Genomic DNA, 24,879 nt, shown 5'->3' with positions numbered 1-24,879 from the left:
CGGTAGGAAATATATAAGTGCATCAATAAATGCATTTCGAGCTTGTTAATAAATCTTGTTTATGAAATAAATCTAGTTATAAAAAAAGTGTACTGAATATGACTGACGCGCCCGTTATTCAAGTCTAAAGCAGCTCCATGAACCTGCTTAGTCGATATCGGTTCAGCGTTCCATAAAGTCGTGAATAGAAATCCATTGTTTTTAATTATTTTTCTGACTTTTCATAAGTAAACATTAGATTTTACTTAAAAGTTGAATGTTACACGTACGTGCATGAACAAGTGCTGCGACTGAAGCTTTGAGCCTTGTTAAGACCGTGGAAGTGTGTGTGACTAACAAAACGAGAAATTTCTTTAACATATAAGTATCACATACAGTTCTAGGAAAGTACTGGGAAGTTATTGCCTAAAAGTGCTTACTTAGTTTTCTGAACGGTGCCCAAAAAGAAACTGTCCATATTTCAGGAACTCACCACGCAGTAAAACACTTCCTTGTAAAGTTACGTTTTTTTTTGTTAATAATTATTTTGTTAAATATCTATAGAATAAAGTGATAAATATATGTCAAATGTGACTTTTAATCTTATTAATGAGACGACCAGTCGGCATGTATTTCCTTTGAGTGAATTCCGCCTTTTGCGCGTCCTTTTTTAAACGTTTTACAACATTCGCGAGGTGTTTTCTCAGTCACTTCGCGGTAAGTTTTCGCTGTACTGAACTAAATATCCCACTTGTTCAATTAGCGCGCATAAGCTGTTCAAACAGTCCAAAAGCCTCAAACGCTCATATGACTGCGGTTGGGGGTCATCACACTGGAGTGACCCAGCGAAATAACTGAGTCATGCCATCCCGTTATATCGTGACTGATAGATAGATACCAAAATAGGCTATAGAGGAAAGATATTAGTAGGCGACGGAACTCATCCAAAAACTGGGCTAGCTGAAGGAACAGTAGTGTGAGATTGTCTTAAATGGCCTTTTTTCTCAGTAGAAGAGAGCTCATTGACCGGACATCGCCACCCTAGTGGTCACTCCCTCGAAAGGAAGTCTCGCACAACAGCCCTCAAGCTAGCCGATCAATCGGTGACGGAACCAGCGGCATCACATGATCGCCATGATTAATCCGAGTCACCTTGGATTTCGTCCGGAACTCGAGAGGTAGTATCAACTCGCGCCTACCTCATTGGACCCTTTTGTGAACTTTTTCGTCAGCACTCGGCCTCAACTTCCTCACATCTCAACTTGATGCGACGCGATCAACAACATCCCGCTAGATAGCGGTACATCCAGCTATATCGTTATAGGGCGGGTCGCGTCACGATCAGAAACAGTAACTATTTAACGAGTGCGCTATTATAGGCGAGTGCCGGAACCGTCTAGACACTGCGAGTCCATCTCATCAGGAACTTGCGGTCAAAAGTTCCGTTTTTACACTCGCCAGACTCGCCGTGCACAGTCGTCGAAGACTGAGGTGGCTGACCGGATTGGGACTTAAATCTACTAAATGGATCAATACCTCAGTTAGCGACTGATATCCTGTACTAATAACGCCTGTAATAAAGCTGCTGACATTGATTAATCAATCCTTACTGCTCTATCGTAAATTTGTGAGGACATATACAAAAGGGAGGTTGTAGCGGGTTTGGAATCCGGAAGCAAATAACGCGAAACCAGGGTCCAGGGTGAGAAGATAAATGTATTACGAAATCCCTGACCAAGACCGAATTACCACAACATCGTACGCTGATGACGGATTGACTCGTTACTTATAAGGCGTACTAGTAGTACTTACGTTTACCAGTAGCTAAGTAGTAATTACCGTATTAGTAATAAGTCTTTTTCTCGTTTTTTGCTGCCTAGATACGGCAAATGACTTTACTACCGTCCGATACTTATTACCGACCAGCAGAGTAGAAAAAAGACAAATGATTCAAAGGATCAAAGATTAATTCCTGCAATGGACTCTGGGCCGGTTTTTCGCAAATACACAGACTATATGGACGAGCGTCCACTTCTTTTACTGCACGTGGAGATTATTATTATCATTAAAGAACTAATGCATATGAATACTGTTCAATGCCAAACAACTCTCTAACTCAAAACAGAATTAAGCTAAAAGGATTCTTTCTTTAGACAGAACCTTATCTATCTCGCTGACAGTTTCCAGAGAAAAGTTAGCTGATTCTGACCGCTTAAGCTGGCCGCGATCTTGCCAATATCTGCAAGCAAACTCCATTATTGTTTACAATCGGCGACCATGACACTCAACGAGAACGAAATCATCGTTGGCAAAGAGCAAGACAAAGCATTTAAGTTGCATGTGTCAGCTATGCTTCGGAGTATTCTCTGAATATGTATGTACACAGACGCATGTTTGAAAATGCCCGCTCTTTAAGACGTGCGCTTATAGCTATCAGTGTAGCTATAGGTGCATGTATTAAAAAGCACGTAGCTGTTTCTGTATACAAGTCGTTACATCTTCTTTGCACCATTTCCAGTTTTATCGGAGTAAGTGTGCACGACATGGCTCGCTCCATAGAGCACGGACGACAGAAAATTGCTCGCGAGGGCGGATCGCATGGGCGAAAATCCGTTAGTCTGTTGGATCCTTTTGGACATTACGGTATACACATAGCATTGTTATATTGTCGACACATAGCACAGGGGAAAGATGCTGCAACAGGGCCCTTTCTTAGAAGAAGCCAATCACGCGATACTTGCAACAAATAATGGGAGTAAAAAGGACTAAGTGAGCCATCTCATATTCTGCAACATTTCCGACAACAGGAGACGTTTAGGAAAAACAGAAAATTTGAGAGTATTTTTGGCCTGTTGTACGACTAGGCCGGTTTAGTAGGCTGCTGTAGGATGCTAACGGCAAGCGAAGAATAGAACCAAAAGTGAAGGTGGCGGTATTTTCGGTGTAGACGTAACTTAAATCCGGCGAAGTTGTCGGATAGATGCGATAAAACGGGGCAGAATGGAACAGATGTTGAGGGAAGTAAAGAGTACGGAGGTGAAAAGCGCACAGGCCAGGATGTAATTGGACGGGATCCAACTCACCCAATTTCCTGGGACGGTGATTGAAGTGAAGTCGGCTATGGGGATGTATCTGCGATTATTCAGATCGTCGTAGTATCTGTCCTGCGTTGCCGAATACCTATCTTTCCAGACCACGCGAGATATTAATGTACCAAGAAGACGCAGACGTTTAACAAATGCAACCACAATCTTTCTGTGTTGCTTTTGCTACGTAAGCAAAAAAATCAGACCCGTAAGCGGACGGTTTGGAACCATAGATAATTACTAATAAAGTGTTTTTTATTATGTATTTTTTACTGTTTTATCTTCACTCATATGAGATGAAACAAAAGACTAAACCAACGAACTCCTTTTTCTGTAAGGTTTGAATCATTTAGTTATTAGCTTCGGAGCACTGTGAAGACAACGGTATTTTTTCTCGTACCGTTTTTCTTAAACGTAGTAAAGAAAATTTGAACATTTTCACTTCACGAACACAACATTCATTGAACTTCACGCAATTACAAGTTGACAACAGCTTTTACATGCACGAGATCTAGCCCAAAAAAAAATATACGTACCGGCTATCCACCTTTATCCGTTTCGTTTACCAAATAGCAATTTATTTAGGTAAAAAATAGATACATTTGCCCTTTAGCGATTACTTAACTAAGCCAATGATAAATATAATAAACGTTTGCCATTCATATCGACAGACACATTTTAGGTGTCCACCTATAAACATTTGCAAGAAGCGTCCGTTTAGTGATAAGGATTGCATCAGGGATCAAAACCGTTTCGACAAAGGAACCATTATGCCAACTAGCACAGATTGATCACTGGGAACGTCACCACTGGGTTAGCAAAGCGCAGCTGTAATGTCCCATAGAACTCAGTAGAATTCTTGTTCTATTGTGTGGAATGACCAGATACATTCGGGGTCTAATCTCATGCCTCTAATATGCCGATGCATGCATTGTAGCTGACCCGTTCCGGCCTATTTTCCGGTGTTCCGGTGAGCCCCAGCTTCCGTTTCAGCTCTGCTCGAAGCCTCTCCCAGCTGAGGTCGACTCTATAGAGCGGTCTTGTCCGCACCCGCTATTTTTATCGGTTTCCTAACGGGACTTCTGTCTTGGCTATCGTCAACTCTCAGCTTTCAATGACCGTTATAAACTGAGAGGTCCGGGTCGGTCAATCTCTTCTTGAACCTTAGAGGCAGAGAGTTATCGAAATTGACCCGCAAGAACGTCTCAAACTTTTTTGACAACAATTTAGCCCATTTAGAAGCAGCATAACGGCATGGTTTATGTATATATATATATATATATATATATATATATATATATATATATATATATATATCTATAATGTTCCTGAACAATATTATACATTGGTTTGGGTCTTTATTTACTTTGCCAGTATTTTGGTATCTGAAAGATATTTAAACGTACATCAATTGGTCCGACATCGTTTATGCATAACAGAATCTATGGGACCTTAGACTCGTAGCCGACGACGCAATATATATCTTAGCGGAGCCACCGAGAAATCAAATACGCTTGACTTGGCACGAGGGCCTCTCAATAATGGACTGCCGAAGCTTTTGGGCATTTAATCCTACATCTTCCACTGACAATGATCTTGACAAAGCTGCACGCAAACAGCAAAAACAAAGTCAATCGTAACGACGATTTGGCGCCTAGAAAAAGACATAGAGAATGCGCTCTAACATGTGGCCGTGTGTTCGTCTATGAGAGGTAAGTGGCGATTACATAAAGCCTGTTGTTCAGGTGGGCTAGGCAAGGATCAAGTCGCAATGGAACGATAATTTCCTAAAGCTGTGTACTCTTATATCTTTTCATAGGAAGAGTGTAGCCTAAAAATAACAGATGGCATTTAATTTCGCAGGAACGATATTGTTCTTTCTGTCACGCAGCAGCTGAAAACAAAGACTGCATTGTTTTTTGACCACCCAGCCTTTCCCCGCTGGCAGAGCAGGGACATAGCTTTTGTGGTTTATTATTTATGACCCACATTCGCAAGCGCGGTGCTTAATTAAATGGCCATGCTTTTAGCATCGCGCTCTTTTCATCTCAATGGCTTGCTATCTCGAATGATGTAAACGAGTTTGTACTGAGGAGATGGCCAGCCAATTCACTTCCTTCGCAAACTAAAACTTGGACAGAAATACGTGGTAAGCCTGATAAAGGAAAAGGGTTATACCTAGCAACAACATCAAGGTTATTCCGCTTAGGAGTGCCACGGTGGCAATAGCACACGAAGTGTTTGTTAAATGGTAGTAAAAAAAAAAAAAAAAGTATATGCTAAAAAAAATTGAAAAAAATTCAACTCCTTACAATAACAATGATTATTCTGTGAGGTGCGCAAAAGAATGAGTTTTTAGCGTTAGTTTGCAAAGGCTTGAAAATCCCGTGTTAATTCATTTTTTTGCTCTGTTTTTCTGTCTTTTATATCTTTTTCAAACTACCGCACTTTTCCGTAAGGTAATGCTTAGCAAGGTCTAGCTTGGTTCGACATTCTGAAGTTTAGTCTACGGTTCCGCTGTTCCGCACTGGTAACACTAGTAACGACAGTCGTAGGGCGTACTATTGCGTCATCAATCTCTGCCGCACCGTTTCATCATTAATCTTTCGGAATAAATCTTAGGAATTGAAAGGAAAACGCTTACCCTTGTTCTTATATTGAACGCAGGGATATCCGCAGCGCTGCTTCGCCATCTACAAAAGATAATAGTTCTGGCAGTGTTCAGTATTACACAGAGTTGAAGTAAAATCGAAGTTCGCCATGAGTTGACGCGGGCCGTTCACTACTATATCGTTTATTTATGTCGTCAATCTAGGCGCACGCGACAACTCTTCCATCGTTGACCTGAACAACTTCCATTGTCTAGAAAGCTCAGAAAGTCATACGGGTATCTACTTGTTAATGTGGAAATTATTGCTACATTAACAGGTACGGATCGACCATTCTGCGTCAAGCCTACAGGCGTGATAGGTGCTACATTTTGCTATGAGATGAAAACGCCTATGAAAAATATAGACGGTTTACCTTGATTTCACGATAGTAGGAACAGCCGCAATGGTCATTCAGATATGATGGATATTTTCTAATAATAATTAAGTAATGATTAGAATACTTGAGATCGGTTTGTCCTATTGCTAGCACATATAGTGTCAGATACTGTTAGGTATCAGAGATCCTTCGCAAGCACCGTTGTACTTGTTTCCGCTATAATATTTACACGCAATGTTCTTGTGAAATCTTCTCCATCGCCGTAAAAATTCTCTAGTACGCTTTAACATTTTCCTGGTCCGATATACTCGATTCTTACGATAAATGCTACCATGTTAGGTTGTACTGCAGCGATCCGTAGATGCCTGGTAAGATGTAGCATATGCAAATACGGCCAGCTCCTCGCTCTTTAAGGGGATATTGCAAAATAATTTACCTAAATCGATATCTAGTCCTCCTACAGAAATCATCAAGGTAAATATTAGCAATCTGTATACGCCAACAAAATGTAAATCGATAAAATAGTAGATACTTTTTGGATAGAAAACAGTCTAACATTGTCTAAATGTTACCGGACAGATTGATTGACGTTTGGTAAGCACCGTTTTGCTTAGATTATAATTGAATTTTTCACTTCGTACCAATTGTACCTGCAAATTGTCACCGAAAACATAACATCGCCACAGACTACAGGTATTTCTAACCAAAGGGCTTTTTACGAGGGCATAACCCGTCTGTTTAGGTAATCGTATCTGGAATTGTAGTTAGTAGTGCTGCCAGCGTGATTGATCGATCAATTTAGTGCGAACACCAGGCCTGAATAAAGTGCCGTTCACTTTTATAGTACTGGTAACGGAATTAAGGCTAGTACATACTTCATACCCAGTTGTTGCTTTTCTTCGCACGAACAGCGAACGCTTGCTTGGAAGAGTGTTCTAGGCTCCTCCAAAATTTGCGTGTCCATCATAGATGAGCAAACCGGATGATTTCTTGCTAAATCAAAAATCTAGTCATTGTATGATAATTTAAGCTTAAACTGAAGAGGGTGAATTGATAATTTAGCTTTTACAGAGAATCCCGAAGCTATGGTCCGTTCCATGTGTTTCTAATAAATGGACTTTCTTGGCTAGATATACGGATTGAGGTACTCATATTGCCTAAATCAGCTACAATACATTTCTTTGTCCGGTTTGAAGAAAATGCTCGTACATTGTAGATGGATACTCGTGTTGACCCGAACCTCATTAACTTAGATTAATCCGGCAAATGCCTTTCCCTTTATAACGTATCCGATTGCTACATGTTCTATTTGGTTCATTCTATAATAAACTATGTGTTGTTTAGTTCTGGATTGAAAGCGACGGACCTACAATTTCCAGTGGGCAAATAAGACCAAGAGAAAAATGCCAGAGCAGTAGAAGAAACCTACGTCACTTGCATAACTGACTGATAAGAGTATCGAATAACCCACTTTTAATGACGGTTTTAGAAAAAAATCCCACGTCGTTATACCGTATTGACCTCGCGATCATTCAACAGGAACATCATCCTTGTAAGTCTGCTGCATAGACATTCGGAATTTTAAAAACATTCACCCTGTTCAAATCTATGGGATTCTTTGGACTCTTGCCGGTTTCATAGGGAACGGACTTTAGACAACAGGCATACAAGGACTATTATATCATGAACTGCAATAATTACTTGGTAAAAAAAAATCGACCCTTTAGCCCGAACAGCACTGTGAAAACAATAATAAAAAGCGCACTCCGATAGTGGCATTTGTATGAACGATACAATTTGTTTATGATTCATCATTTTTTAGGAAGCCCATGTCTAAATATATGGTACGCGTATACTCGAAACACATTTCTACGTCGATTTACTGATTGTATATATTCACAACGAAACTAACCTTCGTATTTGGGTTACTAGATAAAGGTTACAATGAGCACATGATCAGGCGCATCTGAGAGGAACGCATCGTTTTGCTTACTATTCGCGAGGAGTTCATAAACGCCGAGATGTCCATAAATTACATCTTGAACTCGTTTAACCTCAATCATCGTGTATTTGTGTGCATTCAAATCTGTGACCTGAATCGATCAACCTTTGCAACGGAGCGTTTGTCGACTGGTTTGGCTTACTGTATTATGAGGGGATACATGATTCGAACACCCCCGCAACTATTTGAAACCTCGTGTTACTTCGCTGTAAAAAAGATACTCGATTTTCGGCAGGAACTACCATGCCGGAGATCCGCAACACTGATTTTGCTAGACACGTAGCGTCACCGTACAAATGTGAGACCCACTTTTGACAAGAATATAATGATTTAGCTTGAGTTCGTTCGACATCGGAACGACAGCAGCTCGTGCTTCGACAAAACATATGTATCTCGAACAAACAAATCCATTAATACCTTTATTATTACAAACGAAGAGATAGAATTGACTGAGAAAATTTACCACGAACCATAAAAAATTGGCCACTTTTAGAACATAAAAAAATGTCGCATTTAAGTAATTATAATTTGGCTATATTCCACAGTGCGCTTGCTTACACAGTCAAACCTTTCAACTATCGCGACTAAATTCAATAAGTTGCATCCGTAGCAGCGTCTAGAGAATCTGTTCTGCCGAAAAATTTTCCTTCATCAAAGGATACGCTCAAAGGATCAAAGGATTACTGCGGCCTCCGAAGAAAATCGATGGCCCGATAAACCAGATTCACTAAGTGGCAAAAAAAAAAATGATAAACATATCTAGGTTGGATTGAATGTTCAATTCTTATTCTGCCTTAGAAAACATTCCATCGTTATGATCTGTAATCTCTACACGTGTTTACTAGCAAGGACGCCTAATACACAATTTCGACCACCACGAACCACTTAGATGTTGTACCGTTAAAACCCCCTATTGACAGTTTATGACGAAAAATTAACGGAGGAGTAACTGTTGATATCATTACGAAACAGTCGCACAGCAAGAGTTTATTAGAGGAACCGCAGACAATATACCCTGCTAGGGAAGCATACTTTCCTGGCAGTTCTTTAAACAACGCGGAAAAAACGAAAAAATGTCGGAGACCGATCTAAAGACTTGTCCGCACCGGAAAATAGCTGAGAGTTGATTTGGAATCATCACTAGCATTTACTAGGATCTGTCGAAGAAAAGAGCGAACAGTTCACGAGACACAAACACATGCAGACCTATTTGTGTTGAAAGTTAGCTGTGATCCTTTTTCCAAACGAGTCCAATGAAACTTCTCACATGTTTACAATTCACAGCATGATCGATATGAGTGAACGAACCCCAGCAACCGCATGCGACCATAAATTGGCCCGTTGTGTAAAACTCTGATACAGCGACATACATTTCTTTCCATCGGGTAGGTGTCGTGGGAGTAATGAGTCGCCGAAGAAAACGCGTTTCTTTGAGGTAATCCTCTATCAATCACTGGAAAATAGGCAAGCGGCCTCTGTGGATCGTTCGCAACACATAGTATTAATTGCCTGAATCGGTATTTTTGCTTACAAAGCTAGAATGGAGGCACGTTCCGTCCACAACATAGGGGGCCTTTGGCATTAAAGGTATAGGATATATCTAAAGCTATTGTCTTTCTTGTTTCAGATGCGTGTAATTAAGTGATTTTTGACTCCGGAGCTGACAGCTTTGAAAGCTGAAACTGAAATTGAACGATTTAATAGTATGGTAACCAAATAGACGAGTGATTGTTCGCCGTCAACATGTAAGCTCGTCTTATTCGAATCAGTAAAGGCAAAGCATTGAGAACTACAACTTAACTTTTCGAACACCAGCGTACACTTAAGTCACGATTAACTAAAATAAAAAACTTTCAAAAAATGTCCCTTCCGATTAAAATTTATTAAAATAAATAAATAAATAAATAAATAACGGTTTATCGCAGCAGACGATCGTAGATCTTTTAATCTTTAATGGTGCCCTGTTTAGTCGGCTTCCACCACTAATAATGTTCCATAGTGATATATTTATTACTTTTATTGACAAAGTTCGTTCGGCAAATAGTATATGATACGATTACATTAAATTATTTCACTTGCTTGTGACAGTAACAAGGTTATATATTGATGGCAAATGCTGGAAAACATGCTTTTACATTACTGAAATCATGTACCGCTATTGTTCTATCGGCCACCTCTGATCTTCAGGACGAACATGCGTCAATATAAGTAGCGCGCATTGAAAATCCAGAGGCTCGTATCGTAGTGTAGTATCTGAGCACATCCGAAAGGCTCGATGTCGGCTAGTCATAACGAAAGGTCTCCTACATCGCGTCTTATATACGCGAACTTTTTTTTCGGACCAGAAGAGGCTGTGCAGGTGTGAAGGTGAGCTACTGAAGGCAGGATATCCGTCACAAAACAGGTAGCCCGCCCATGATCGAAGCTCTGCGAAGAATAGACTTGACTAGTACGAAATGCGTATCAGCGGCTGTTTCTACAAAGTTCGATGTTCAGATAATGTAAATGACTTGAAAATAGTCTTAACAGAACTTTATTGTGACTGAAAAAAATGGGGATTTCAGCTGGAATGAAAAATCCTATTGTTTGTAAACCCCAAGCTATTAGCTCGGATAGAAGAAAAATTCGAGAAGATTCCCTTACGCATTGACGGTCACTGAGCGTTAGCGGGGCTTCGCAGGGGTCCAGTTTAACTTAATGACTGATAGAGCGCTAGAACGACCTCGCTGCCCAGCTCTGTTTGCTCACACTCGGTATCTGATACTGTACTGACATTTTAGTCTTCCTTCCTTTTGCATTTTGCATAAAATTTGAAGGTGTTTCTCAAGTAATTCTAATATAGCTGAGTTTCATCTTAGACAGGAAACAATATTTTCATAACGAAACAGTTATTTAAAAAAAAAATAAAGAGGATATTTTTTTGCAGAAAATACTGTAGTGCATATTCAAGTGAAATTTACCATCGTCCAAATCTGTTTTCTTAGATATTAATCAATTACGTAAATTCGGTACATCTTCAACAGTTCCATGTGGCCCCAGTTCATTTCATCAATCGTGGCACGTATCCTACACTTTCCCTAGTATTTGGAGAAATGCTCAACTAATTAAGGCTCATTTGCATGCAAATTTCCACGGCCCTTATTTATTAATAAGCCTGAACGGGCCAATGCGTCATTGGACAGACGCACAACCTTCATTGAGCTGGACGGATTAAGCTTCTGCACGTATGAAGTATACCCATGTGGGATACCGTTCTTAGCAATCTTCAGACCATATGGGCGTTCATTATATGTACTGCTTTTTTGTCACATATAGCTATTGGTGACGAAATGTATCATATATTTTTCCATTAACTCCGCATATCGTTCCTCGCTGAGCGTATAATTATTTATACGCTATTGACAAGTCATTTGTAAAACGGTGTGTGACTGAGTAACTCCTGTACACATTACAATATATACAACTCATGTATATATTGATGAATCCAATGGATTTACTCTCCTTACTAACCTTAGCTATGTTATTTCTCACATATACGGCAAACGGTCAATTGATTAAAAGTCCTCTCTGAAGCAATGCAGAATTATTGTGTTCTTTTTCTTGACACCTGCCTTGTTAGTGACTATCGTGATCACTGCTTTAGATCCCGATAAATGCTTTCGATGTCCGACGATTAGATGGACCTTTTTGTTTTGACTAAATAGGTACAAACGTGTATCGGAGGCTATGAGTTCATAGCGATTTGTTGAAGTTTCAATGCGCGCATCTCGCTCGCTGTCCGTAGGCTTTTTATAAGTTAGTCACGTTGGCCCGCAACTTAACGCACTTCACTACGTCAAATACAAACCTCGACTGACACTGCGAATACGGCTTCACTGTTCGAAAAAAAACACAACACCTACAAGACACAAATAATTGGCAATCAATAATAGAATTACTACTTTGGTAATTGCGATACTATACAAATAGGTGCTTAGTAGAATTTCATCCACCGTCGTTAATTCAATTAATAGCGTAGCTAGTAAATCCTGCTTTAGGATAGGGATTTCATAGCGAACAATAACAAGAAGTACAGATATACGCGACGAGATAGGATCATTTGGTCCTCTCGCAACCTAAAAGGAAGCATCCTGCGATGCGGCATAGCGCTCCTAGCTATGAGGCGTGCCAAAATGACGAACAGAGCAAATTGCATTGGTACTAAAAGCGTACAGCTCCGCTTTCCTTTTATGTTGGCGCATGATTTTGCTCATCGTAGCTCGAGAGAAATTTATGTGCGCATATATTTGATACGCATGGTAGAACGCGCGCTTAATCTCTGCACCCTTTCTTAGTCCCTAATAGGCAGTAAGCGTTCGCACTGTTTGCCCCCGTCTTCTTCATGCCACGTTGCCCCAAGCTACTTAACTAGAACTGCGACAACAACAACGACGACGACGACGATGATGATAACAACAAAATACAATAGTTCAGACTTTGAATGTCGCAAAGACCCAGTGACAATGAGCAACCGCTGATTGCACAAAGAAGTAAAAAGCTTTCTTTGCTAACTCTGTCTACTCTTCGCTGTGCCACAGTTCATTGTCGCGATGCCTGAGGGCTGAAAACGCTGTTACTATGGAAAATATCCTTAGACGAATCCCCAATGCGTACACAACAAAGAATTGGTCGCAGGTTAATCACGACCTTTCGCGAAGGAAGAGAGCGACAGCACAAAATTGACAGAAACATATAGGAAGAGCAGTGAGAACCGTATGTGTGTATATCCCTATCGAGCTCATGACGCATTCACATCTAGTGGCCATATAGCTATGCAACAGTTGCACACGATGCCCCTGAGGGCTTGTATTGTATAGGGTTTCACGAGGTGCACGATAGCATGCAAACGGACAAAGAAATGACGCGCTCTCTGGCCCGCTACGCATATGCTGGTAGCTTTCTGGCTAACCCTCCACCGACAACTAAAAATCAACTCGATGCATACGTATCCCTCACTCGAGTAGGCCCTCTTAAAGGGTGGAGTGGAGCAACTTCGTAGCTTGAAGTCTAAGTGTTCATGCTTGCGCGATCGCACACTGGCACTCGCGCTCACAGCCATCCATTTTAATATGAAGCCTGGGGCGAACAATTCTCGCTCTCGCATCAAACCAGTTGAGACTTCCCGTTTGGGACACTGAAATTTTAGAAGACCGACTATTGTGTCAAAAACACCAGCTTTTCCCGACGTTTTGGCGGAGAGTCGAATTCATTGTGTTAAATTTCCAAAACTTCTAGTGCTAATCCCGATGCTAAAGCACTGTAAATAGTAATCACATCACTGGGTGCATCTTTGTTTATCAGCGAGTTTCGAATAATACGTACAAATCAACATATGGGATGACATAATCTCCCAGTAAAGAGTGCAAGCTTTATGCGGTCATCGGCAAAATGAACTACAGTTTAGCCCTCGTTCGAAGATCAGTACAAGTTTGCCTCGGTTCTTGTGAGCTGCGTTCGGGGGCGAAAGTATGGGTTTGTGGTTACCAATGAAAAGCTAGAGCTTTGCGATGAAACCTGGCTTGTCATCGAGCGGTTCAAGTTTATATGCTTCTTAAGTGACCGATCAGTTAGGCCACAGAAGAGGCCAGACAGCCTTCTGTGCTATATTGCCAGCAATATTAGCCTTCATTTTATCGCCTAATATCAGACGACCTATTCATTTCAGAGGGTATATTATCATACATGACCTGCTGCTTTGTTCAGTTGATGCCTTACACCGCTAGGTAATAACGTCGCGTAGTAGTCTACTAGAAGAATAAACTAGATACATAATATTCAGATGTAGAGGCGTATTGTCTGCGTTCAAAATATTAAAGAAGCCCAAACAAAGGCGGCCGAACACAACTCGAGCCAACAAAGAAAAGCACGCTGATGCGTTTAATAGAATCCGCTATGTAGAATGGTTTGATGTTGCAACAATTTAGCACGAAAATTAGAAATCGAGCCCCAGTCTTGCCTTGCCTTGCAGTCAGCGTTACGAACGGATTTTCTCCGGTAATCTGTTATTGGCTATCTCTCCATTATTCTACAGTATTGTTTATCAACATCTTACTGTGCACTCCTGCATGTATCAGTGTCGTCACGGTTCGCTGTCATGACCTTCGACGAACGAACGTCCCAATGACAATGGGAAAAGCAAAATTAATAACTGTAACTTATAATAACGGGATAATAGTAATAATATGTCGACGAAAAGGCCAAAGTTTCACTGCGAGAGTCCCCTAGGGATATAAAACCCATTCTCAGCTTTTCTTACCTTATACGGGCGTCACAAGCAACGGTAGCCGCAATTCGTCTGCCTTCCAACGCAGAAGCATCATAAAGGAGATGAAGTTACTGGCGGCGATTGTTGACGTCTTGACCGAACACCATGAACTACTGCAATGGCACAATTGGTTCATTCTATTGGACAGCAGCAACGAAATAGCGCATTGTGTGCTTACAAGGCGAATGATCGTTTGTAAACGAACTAACAAGACAAAAAGCTAGTAGAAAAATGATACATACGTTCATTCTAGCACATAATGATTCAAAGGTATTGCCACACTGGAACTCGTAATAGGGCCGCTAGCTTTCATAATTCCTGTATATACATATATGCAGCATTTCTGCTGAACCTCAAATCTTGCAAAAATCTATCTACGAAGCATGTAACAAAATCGTTTATAACGTCACGTTTAAAACGTTAACGTCAGTCAGAAATCGGTCAGTTTATGTTTTTTCCATAGATAAAAATAGTGATTGACAGTAAATTCAGAGAGATGATTTTGTGATGGATCAAGTAAACAGCTATTGTCTAAGATATTGCCGAACTTAGTGACCTGAACGAGCATCGCAGTCGAGTGCAAAACTTGAGCTCGGTAAGTAAAAAGCGCGAAGTTCGATAAGGCCGTTTATTGGCCATCGTGTGAACGACAAGCGACCGTTCAGCATTTTAGCTAATATTTGCCTCGACCTCCTCTGTTTCACAGACCACAGCTGATTTGCCGCACTCTGCTATTTCCTGATAATCATCAAACCGAGAGGGCTGAATGGCTATTGTCGACTATTTTGTTTGTTCCACAAGTGCTGTTGTCCAAATCCATCGTCATTGCATTGACTTCAGTACGAGAAAAAACACGAACCAAAGTGTCTTCCGTATCGTAAACGTATTACGGGTAGGGAAAATGCTACGGTTGACTGCTTGTCTTGCCAACAAAAGCTGATGTGGTCCTCTTTTGATCGTTTGACATCAATGGCGAACAAATGGCAAAATTGGAAAGCGAACGTTCTGGTAGAATCTGAATCTTCCGCCCCAAACCTGCGATACCCAATAATCCCGTCCGATTCCGGTGATTTGGGCCGCTTGCGTCGACAGTAATGGCGGTGGCAGTTGTCGAGCGAAGATGGCGATAATGGTAAAAAAAGGATCGGGAAATGAGCAGCAACATGAGGAATCGTTGTTGATCAGAGAAGCGAACGATGACGAGGAATATAAAAAGGGCGAATTTAATGATTGATCCTCGCCTCTGATTTGCTTCTAATATTCGACCGTACGTCATAATGAAGTCTTTTTATTTGCGAGACACAAAGGAGAGCACAACTGACAGAAGAAGATACATCATAAGCACAGTAGCCAAACGAGGACAAACTGCTATTCGAAAGTTACTATTACACAAAAGAGAAACACAAATACATTAGAAGCAAAAAATTACAAATTAGCAGGAACAACTTGGCTGGATATACTAAAACTTCTCTCACGCTCATATGAAACTGACACGTTTTTTTTCAGTTGGTGTTCTGAAGCGCACTTAAACAAGAAAATCATACAAATAATAAAACAAATACATAGCCATAGACTAACGTATAGTTCCAGCGCTCAAAACGCTGTAACAAATCATCTGAATGAGCCTCGCTGTTAGATAGCCATATTAAGAATCAGCAAAAATGCCTCATACATGTGTGTGTCTGAGAAACAAATAATGTAAAAAGTCGACAAGCGACGAACTGACAAACGACAAAACAGGCAACAACGGTGCAGAGCGATTTTTTTTGTGTTGTTATTATTACTACTCTATCGTCCAGTAAAAACGAGTAGCTATTTATCTAAAATACGAAAGAAAGAGAGGAAAAATCCAAAATAGTAAAAGCGAAGTCTAAACAAGTCGATCCTCAAAGGATAAAATGAAGCAAGAATCAGGCTCTGTGCGGTTGCCGGTTACCACGTCTGTTCAACGACAGTTTACAAGAGAAGATGTCGAGCTATTGCTGTTAGATGCACAGACAAGGGCGGAGGAAGGACGGAGGAGGGGGAGGGGAGGAGGGAGGAAGCGCACTAATTTTGCTGGGCCTTGGCTGGCTCTGTTCGATGAGACACGTGCCCCTACCGCCCTTGCCGCTGCCGTTCCGGCTGTTCGAGCCATTGGAGTTGCTGAAACCAGCATCGACGGTGACGACGACGACATCACTCACAGTTGTAGCAACAAATGCAGCATCGAGCAGAAGGTAAACCTGCAGAAGGAAGATAGATACCATTCCCTGGAACATTCTTGGCATTCTTCCAGATGGCCTGATCCGAAGACTTTGTGCGACAGGCAGCATTTGGCTGAGCGTCAAGCCACAAGCATACGCTCAGTAGACCATCATCGCCGTTGTAGTAGCAGTAGCTGTAGTAGCGGTTCAGTAGAGACACTGTTACGTGTATCGGCGTGTCCCTGTGTGCACATGTGCATGTGTGTATAGCGGGTTCTTTTCAGAGAAGGCCACCTTCTCTAAAGCGGTTGACTGTCGCCAATACGCTTTCACGCTAAACTGATTAACTGTCACTAGTAGTGGTAGTACTACATTAAAGAGCGCGCATTTTTTGGTGTCGTTGTTGTTGTTGGTCTTGTTGTTGTGACTTTTGCTAAGAGGTTTTTCTGCAAGACTTTTTATTCCGTTAGTGATGACCACAGGGAAACTATCGCCGAGCGACGCCCTCTCCGAAACCAGCTGTGCAATAGCTGGTACAGCAAAATACGCGGCAGGCTCCGAAGAAATAGAGCAATGCGATGACGCTGTCCTAGTGGCCGCGTAAATACGTGCGCATGTATTGCGCTGATCATGCTAATACTACCAGTTCTTTTGGTTTCGGCCACGGCCGATGAACATGTCGAGAAAAACGACGAAGCCAAAGGAAAGCGAATCTAACGCGCCGAGCACACAACAACTTGCCGAAAGATAGGCAGACCAACAGGCAGGTTCGTCCAAGTGGCGTCATTCTACAACACACGCGTGTGATAGTGAGATGCAACCGTATCTCTTTCACTGTACTTCTTTTCCACCAAACGCTTCGACTACGAATCAACGCTAGACCAAACGCTTCGCGGAGGAGCTTTCCTTATAACGACGCCAGTGAAGACGACGTCGTAGAAATCGCATACGAACACAACAACTACGGCTACAAAAATTCGCCGTTTGTTTCGCTCTGGCTGTGACCGTGAGGCGGGATGGCCATCTCTTCTGGCCACCAGCTCGACCCAGCACCGAAGTCAGCAAAGCGTAAGAATGCTGCTTGCACGTGCTGTTCAGCACGCAGAATATCGCCGCCAACCCACGACTCTCGTTTTTCGCTTATTTCTCGCCGTGCTTCCGTGCATACTGCGAGCCCCAATCTCGTTTCCGCCGATCTCCTTGTTCGGATTACTGTTCTGGATTTGCCTTTTAGCTGAGGGTGCCTGGGGGGTAAAGGAACCCTTCTCGTACCTAATGGTCGATGATTGTCCCACACAACTTTTACGGTACGCGTCTGATAGGCAAAATGTTTCTGAGCTAGCTGCAGACGCACGGCAGGACCTGCCCAAACGAACTAAGATGATACTGTTCGTAGTACCAGGTGAGTGTACGTCAATGGGCCTAAAAGAGTATTTTCCAACCACGCCGTCCGGCGACAATGTATTGCGTCTTGGTCACGCTGAGTAACTCAGTTAATGGCAAATGGTTACGTGCGTCTAAGAAGAGGTTATCTCTTGTGTTATTCTATGCATTAAATGTAAATAGTGTACGGAAATACGTTATGTTGAGGGTGCGCTTTGGCAAATAATGCTGACACCGAGTTGTTTTTGGCATTAAGAGATTGATATCATCGACATATTTATTTCATAGAAGTAATAGATCTTTCATATTAATTCATTGCATATGTTTTGCTCCTACATATCGCTAAAATGGCTTGTATAGCCAAGAATAGATTGGCACTCATGTTGATGGAGTTCTATATCTATCTCATTGCGTTTTATCTGAATGGTATCCGTTCACTCCATCACTCGAATGGGCAAATAATTAACTGACAGACCGTATCAGCTTTTGTAACCTATTGTTGTTATCGGTTGAAATCATCGAAGTACTTTAATATCGTGCCGCTATTTCGCAATTCACTTGATTCCAACAACAAATCTGTTCTAACTGCCGTGCTGTAAGCACAGATAGAAAAGGAGCTGAGCACTCAGGATGATACTTTTGAAAATGAAGAAAGGAACCCACTCGCATATACCGGATATATCACAAACAAAAAATGTCGTCTGATAAAGTTCACTCATTAGATCAAAAAAAAAGGTACAGATGAATTTGCATCAACCAACCTATGTATGCTATCTTACTGAATTGTAATGAATACGTTACAGACAGCGGCCAAGCAAGTATAGCATGTAAAAGTTCTATGTTAGACTCCTCATAAAGAGATCAAAAATCATCTAGCAAAATTGGAAACACCACAGCAAGATTTTGAGAGGTGTACTCGGACCCCATAGACAGCAAAAACATTTTTCAAATTCTGGCGCCACCATAACGTTACATCATCACTCATGTGTATATCGGTTCCGAAAATACCTACCAGCTCTTTGCTATAATTACGGACGATTCAGATAATGGCCTTCATCTGTGCTCAAGCCGACGAACAATAGTGTAAGCGTACCATCGAAGCTTTCATTCGTTATATAATAGCAGTATTATTAATTATAGTGTTAAAGCCATTAGCAGGTCCAAAATGCAGCACGTAAGTCTGTGGATATAAATAGATTTTCCTAATTTATATATTAATCCTCCAGCGATAATCGAAGTGGCAACTCAACAATTAGGCGTGTTTCAATATAATATCAAATGCTATATATGTCCATAAATAATAAGGAATAAATGAACGTATCCTAAAAACGATTCCATTATTGTTCTATTCACGTTATCATAGTTTCACTGTTACAAAATGTAACTCTAAGGAAAATACAAGATATATATAATTTGTAAGGAGGATTTCAGGTAACTTTTTTTGTTCGCTGTCGACTTTTGAACTCCTAATTAAGCGTCTATTTGTTTATAGGAAAGGCTAATCTTCATGGTAACGTGTTTGCATCTAGGCAGGTAGACACAACGTTTCAAACTGAAACTGGACCGTGTAAAGCAATTCATAGCGGCAGTAGCACCGGATAGAAAACTCGGAACATTTTTATGCATTACATACGAACGCAAGGCTGAATCTTTCTTATTTAAGGTTTTTAATTGGCTGTACAAGATAAGCTTTGTGGTGTATCTATTATATAATTACGGGATTCTGCGGCAAAGTAGGGCATTCATTAAGCCTTGCACGTTTGTCTTCTACTACTACTTCCATTAAGAATATATCAACATCACTAGGAACTAAATTACTATTTTCTGCTTTGTTAAAATATAGTTTATATATAATTTGATGCAATTGACTATATATCTAGCTTCCAAAGGTTTTTATAAGTGTTTAGGGTTTCAGGCATGTCCTTTTAGCGAAAAACGAAAAGTGTCTACGCTTGGTTTCGGACCTAAACATAATTACCCGTTTTCAGCGCAGTGTCACTGAAGCATCAAGGATTTCGAACTTTACCATCAATTAGTGAATAATCGAGACTGCATATGTCTCGTCGCATGTAACGTCGTTGACTCTCTTATAGGTAGATTTTAGAAGGATCGGCTTAGTCATATATGTCACGTTTTAAAGCAGACACTCTCATCGGCAAAGATGTTACGACGTATTGTTAGTGTACATTTTATCACATGAAATAACTTAATAGCTAAATGGCCTAATAGTAGGAAAATGTTTTTGAAGGTAACCCAGGCCCAATAGGCTTCTATGCAGATTTTATGAAAGAAATTTACGCGGGCAACGAAGAAAACATCGAGGTGTGGGGCGTATCGCATGCTGGACACGTTGTGCTGCCGAAGCACATGCAAAAGCCATATAAAAGTATTAAAAGGTAAGGAAATATACCAATTTATCCGAAATTAGTTTAACCGGTTTTAGCTAAAAATAAAATACAGTATGAAGTGGGCAGATGAGATCGTAAAATTTTTATATTTTAGGCCAATGTATCAAGTTCACACCCTTCATTTATATATTTTGATCGAACACCATAAGTTTAAATAGGCAAAGTTCCAAGTTATAAGGATAAGCTCTTTGAATCTGGACTCCTTTGAATCATCGATCTAATTAAGGAAACACGTAACAGTGATAATCAAGTAGCAAATATAGATATTATTGTTATTATTTTTTATACTCATACATCATTGCACAATGCACTTGTTAAATGTACGATATATAGCGTTAACGTTCTATAGATCTTTTTTTATACAGGCTGTGAGAAGCTAAAAGTTTACTTTTTTTATACAAGTAGTGCTGAATTTTTGTGTACCTTACGACAATTAAAGCTGTGATCTATCCTGTGGTTTTGAACAAAAGGTCTTTCTAAAATTAGGCCACACGTAAATCGTATACTGATAAACTGATTAGTTAATACGGACCGATAAATTTCCCCAATTGACAGGTGGTTTTCGACAGAAGGCGAAGTGGAACATAAAATGCGTTTCCTCGAAAAATTTATACCAAAAGAAACTCCCCTGGTCTTAATTGGTCATTCAATCGGCAGCTATATGGCGCTGCAAATCACTGATAAACTTAAGGATCACAACGTAGGTATTATACAATCACAAAGACAAATCTGGTGGTCTTTTACACGCACTTTAATATTACCTTTATGAAGATTACTTATCTTCGAACTCTAGAGGATGTTTATATTTACTATATAGGTGCTTCAACATGTTACGGTACTTGTTTTGTGGGATGATTTGTTGCGCTCAAATCAGCAATCACTTATGATCTCCTTCAGCTATAAAGCTTGCGAAAGGTTTAATTTGATATTTGCCTAGATATTACTCTGTTAACTGTCTGTCTGTTACTGTTTATTTTTTTCTGCTAAAACTTGGAATTACCTTTGTAGAAGCACTCCGTTTAGAAAGATCTCTCATCTTGCCAGTCCGCGATATAGGATCCACTACCCTGCAGGTCTACTAACGACGCTTAATTAAATATGACATCTATTCGTATATGTAACGATCATTCGCAGATTGTGCACACGTACCTTCTGTTCCCCGCTATCGAGCGCCTTGCAAGAGGAATAAATGCCCCTATGCTTGAAGCTCTGGCGACGTATCTGCGTCAGCCATTTATGGCACTCGTCTATTCTGTCCACATGGTGCCTGCTATGCTCCTCAAAAGAGTCTTCCAGCTCGCTGTCCGTATGCATTATGGCGCCGGAAAAGAAACGTTCGTACAAAACATCCTTTCACTCACGTCGCCCTCGGTTATGCGTGCCATTATCGACACGACTCAGGACATTTTCAAGAAGGTTCGCAGACGCGATGACGACGCGATAGCAAGGTAAGCTTCGCATCAGTCTTCTAAGCTGGCGATGAGGTAATGTAGATTCGAAACCGCACGAGACTTACTAGCAGCACCTGCCGTAAAACACGCAGCACATATTTATGTTATACCCTAAAGAAATATTGGTAAACTACTGGATGTGATGAAACGTCGTGAAGCAAGTCACGTATTGTCTTTCAGCTCATTTTAAGGGTCGGCTGCTAAAAACAAATAGAAAAACAAGTTTTGACTTTTCCCTTACGTCTTGGTCAGTGGTCTGCGCGCTTCGACTTAGCACCTGCCACAACTCATAATGGAGTAATTTAATTACCCATATTATGAGTGATTCGTCCTTTCGACTGTCGGCTCACTTTCAATGTTTAATCCAGCTTTAAGATAGATCTTCAACAGAGAACGGGCTCGTCATAGCCTCGTTTTTGAGCTGTAATTTCAGAGTATGTGCATACACCTTATAGTAACATTTTATATCAAAATGTTGTTCCCAGCCCATACCTCAGCGGTAAACTGTCAAATATCTACCGCAGATTTCCATTGCCGTTCATTAAGACAGCCTTTATATGTTATTAATGCTAGCCGGTTTTTAGGAAAACTAACACAGAGCTTTTCTACTGAACAACGTCGCAGCTACAAGAGGAATTAAGAAGACATTTTACTGCTACCCAAGGTTACTATTGGACGCCATTTTGAAAATATGTAAATTCAGCTCCGAGTTGCGCTGTCGACTGCATAAGACCGCCTGATCACTTATGAATAATACCTAAAAAAGAGTACCATTAATGTATTTGCCAGCATTGATATAGCTTTGGTTTTTTTTCTGTTATCATTTCCTTGCTAATAGTTCACCGCTAATAGAGAACACCGTTCAATTCGGCACAATTAATTCAGCAGTACTCACAATTATGGATTTATAAAGCCGACCTGCTTTCTTCACCAACTGCACGAATGTTGTTAAAACATATACATTACTTGTATGTTTCGAGTCTGATAATTGACGTCGAACGAGAGGGAAAAAGAGATTAATAGAACAGTTTACCGACGAAGTATAACCATGAATAAGTGGGGCGTAATACATCCTGTGTGGGTTAGTGGTTAAAATCAATAACTAGCGCAAGCTTGAACCTTTATTTCTGGTCACTTTTTAGAAATCTCGACAAATTGACGTTTTATTATGGACTTAACGACCACTGGGCGCCTCGGGAGTTTCCCATGCAGTTGAGACGAATGTTTCCCCGTTCCGATGTACGCTTCTGCCTTGAGGGGTTTCGGCACGCTTTTGTCGTGGACGCGGGCCGCGAGATGGGCCACATTGTCAAGGGATGGATGCTCAAACAGAACATCCTTCCGTCGAAGCACGGACATCTAACTGCTGTTAGCCAGCTCCTACGCGAGCCTTCTAGCTCCCTGCCGGTCACTACAACGAAGACAACTTACCCAATGGTCCAACGATCAGCCACAACAATCGACATCACTGGACTGAGCAGTTCGACCTTGCAGCCGGATAGTAGCTCCTCTAGCCCAGTTGAGAGTTTAGGTTATTTGGAAAACACTAATAGAACACTGTAGCACAGCTAGAGCACGCAGCACGAATACGATAAGCGGTTATAGCAAAAAAAAAATTTAATGTTGGGCATTTTGCTGAACATAATAAAGCGTCTTCTAATTTGTTTAATCAATGCCTAAATCAATGCTTAGTTCGAAGGAAGCTAGAAATACAGAACCCAGAATCAACGCAATTACATAGGTGGCTCTCATATATATAGATATACGTTGCAAAGAACAATTACGTATTTAACTCCTTAAACCTCTATTAATAGTGGACTGATACACGCAATCTCTTAAGCACCTTTTTGGAACTTAATCTGCCACGTAATTGACAAACTAGTTGACGCAAAACGTAATTATTACTAAAAATCGTTAAAGAATTGCTGTCTTTGAATGTTTAGTTTACTAAATCGCCTAGGCAGTTATGGGAATGCGAATGTTAGGAACTCCCTAATAGCAGTTACTGAAAAACGGCGCATACATGGCTCACGACTAGTTTATTTAGTATTTCGTTGTTGATAATTCCTTCCACGCTCAATTTAGTGGACGTAAGTAACTTAATAGAGTATTATTAATAAAGTTCTGCCGATTTTTATTTATTTCCTTGTTTTTCTAATTTATCGTATAACAATGATTAGGTAGCGGCGTACACCGCTGGAGAGCTTCATCCTTCTGCCCGGCTATCTATTGCGCAAGTTTTGTTTGGTCGAAGCAAATAACTCTTTGTAATGAGTCAAATTTTTTTGAGGAGTTCGAAAAGTGGGTGTATCGGGTGGCAAAAACGGGGCTTTCGACACTTCTTATTTGCCTCTTCCCAAGCTCAACAACTCAATGGGAGTGGCATGTACAGCTAGGGCTCCCTAGCCAAGTAAAAAATTACATCTTTTTCGCCCTAAAACATACACTACTCTCGAGATTAAGGTTCAATAAGAATCCACTTCTGAGGAAGCGTGACTGCTAAATGAGCCTGTATGTGTTAGCTAATAGAGATCTCAGCAAAGCTTCCATGTTTCAAATTCAGCTCTTTTTTTTACATGACATACCCATTTTTGGGGCTTCTAATCGAAACACAATTGTATCGTTTAAGTCAAGTTATCACAAGTGAAAGTTGTAAAGAACCGGGAGAGCTTCAATAGTAAAGCCATTTAAGTATTCGTATTAGCAAATTAATTGAATATTGAGGATGTTTGATTTTTTTTTTAAATCTGTAAACGACATGCCCGTAAAAAATTTACCTTAGTATTTGTCTAGCAAAGTAAATTACAATATTTATGCTGTCATCTTACGGCAAAAAGCTATAACTTTCTGAAGATTCTACTAACTTTTCGAATGATCGCTGTGAAGAACTTCGAAGCAGTAAGCTCTAGCATATACTAGTTTAGTTAATCATTACCTTGTGTGGATTTTAACGATATCTCTGTTAAAATGTCATCTTTACTATATGACAAAAGTAGTTCGAGGTCAACAGCGTTGCCCTTTGCTCTGTCAGCAAGATAATGCTAGTACACATTGTAAGTTATGGAGGAAAAGACGAATTTGTATCTACACAC

The 24,879-nt window shown here is 40.6% G+C and overlaps 1 protein-coding gene and 1 long non-coding RNA gene across 5 annotated transcripts in view; one reads left to right on the top strand and one right to left on the bottom strand.

Annotated features, from left to right (window-relative positions):
• LOC147752831 (uncharacterized) overlaps positions 1-14,464 on the bottom strand; it is a 37,512-nt gene extending 23,048 nt beyond the window's left edge. Inside the window, exon 1 of one of the 2 annotated variants that reach the window (XR_015313009.1) lies at positions 14,351-14,464. This is a non-coding gene — a long non-coding RNA (uncharacterized LOC147752831). Of the gene's footprint in view, positions 1-8,364; positions 8,443-14,350 lie in introns of those variants that run through there. The other variant, XR_015313008.1, reaches the window with a different exon arrangement.
• Positions 14,465-17,031: 2,567 nt separating this feature from the next.
• LOC111265320 (lipid droplet-associated hydrolase) lies at positions 17,032-23,928 on the top strand. 3 transcript variants are annotated; one of them, XM_022841889.2, is made up of 5 exons: positions 17,032-17,947; positions 20,177-20,324; positions 20,892-21,036; positions 21,471-21,784; positions 22,930-23,928. In XM_022841889.2, exons 1-5 carry the CDS (start codon positions 17,620-17,622, stop codon positions 23,348-23,350), a joined length of 1,356 nt encoding a protein of 451 aa, XP_022697624.1. In that variant the 5' UTR covers positions 17,032-17,619; the 3' UTR covers positions 23,351-23,928. The 3 variants fall into 3 exon arrangements, with proteins under 3 accessions (XP_022697624.1, XP_022697627.1, XP_022697626.1); XM_022841892.2 differs by lacking the exon at positions 17,032-17,947 and adding an exon at positions 17,966-19,011 and having other exon boundaries at positions 20,186-20,324; XM_022841891.2 differs by lacking the exon at positions 17,032-17,947 and adding an exon at positions 17,966-19,011.
• Positions 23,929-24,879: the final 951 nt, after the last annotated feature.

This window comes from Varroa jacobsoni, unplaced genomic scaffold (assembly GCF_002532875.2).
Source record: "Varroa jacobsoni isolate VJ856 unplaced genomic scaffold, vjacob_1.0 scaffold_955, whole genome shotgun sequence".
Lineage (NCBI taxonomy): Eukaryota > Metazoa > Arthropoda > Arachnida > Mesostigmata > Varroidae > Varroa > Varroa jacobsoni.
This window is presented reverse-complemented; position numbering and strand designations above follow the sequence as displayed.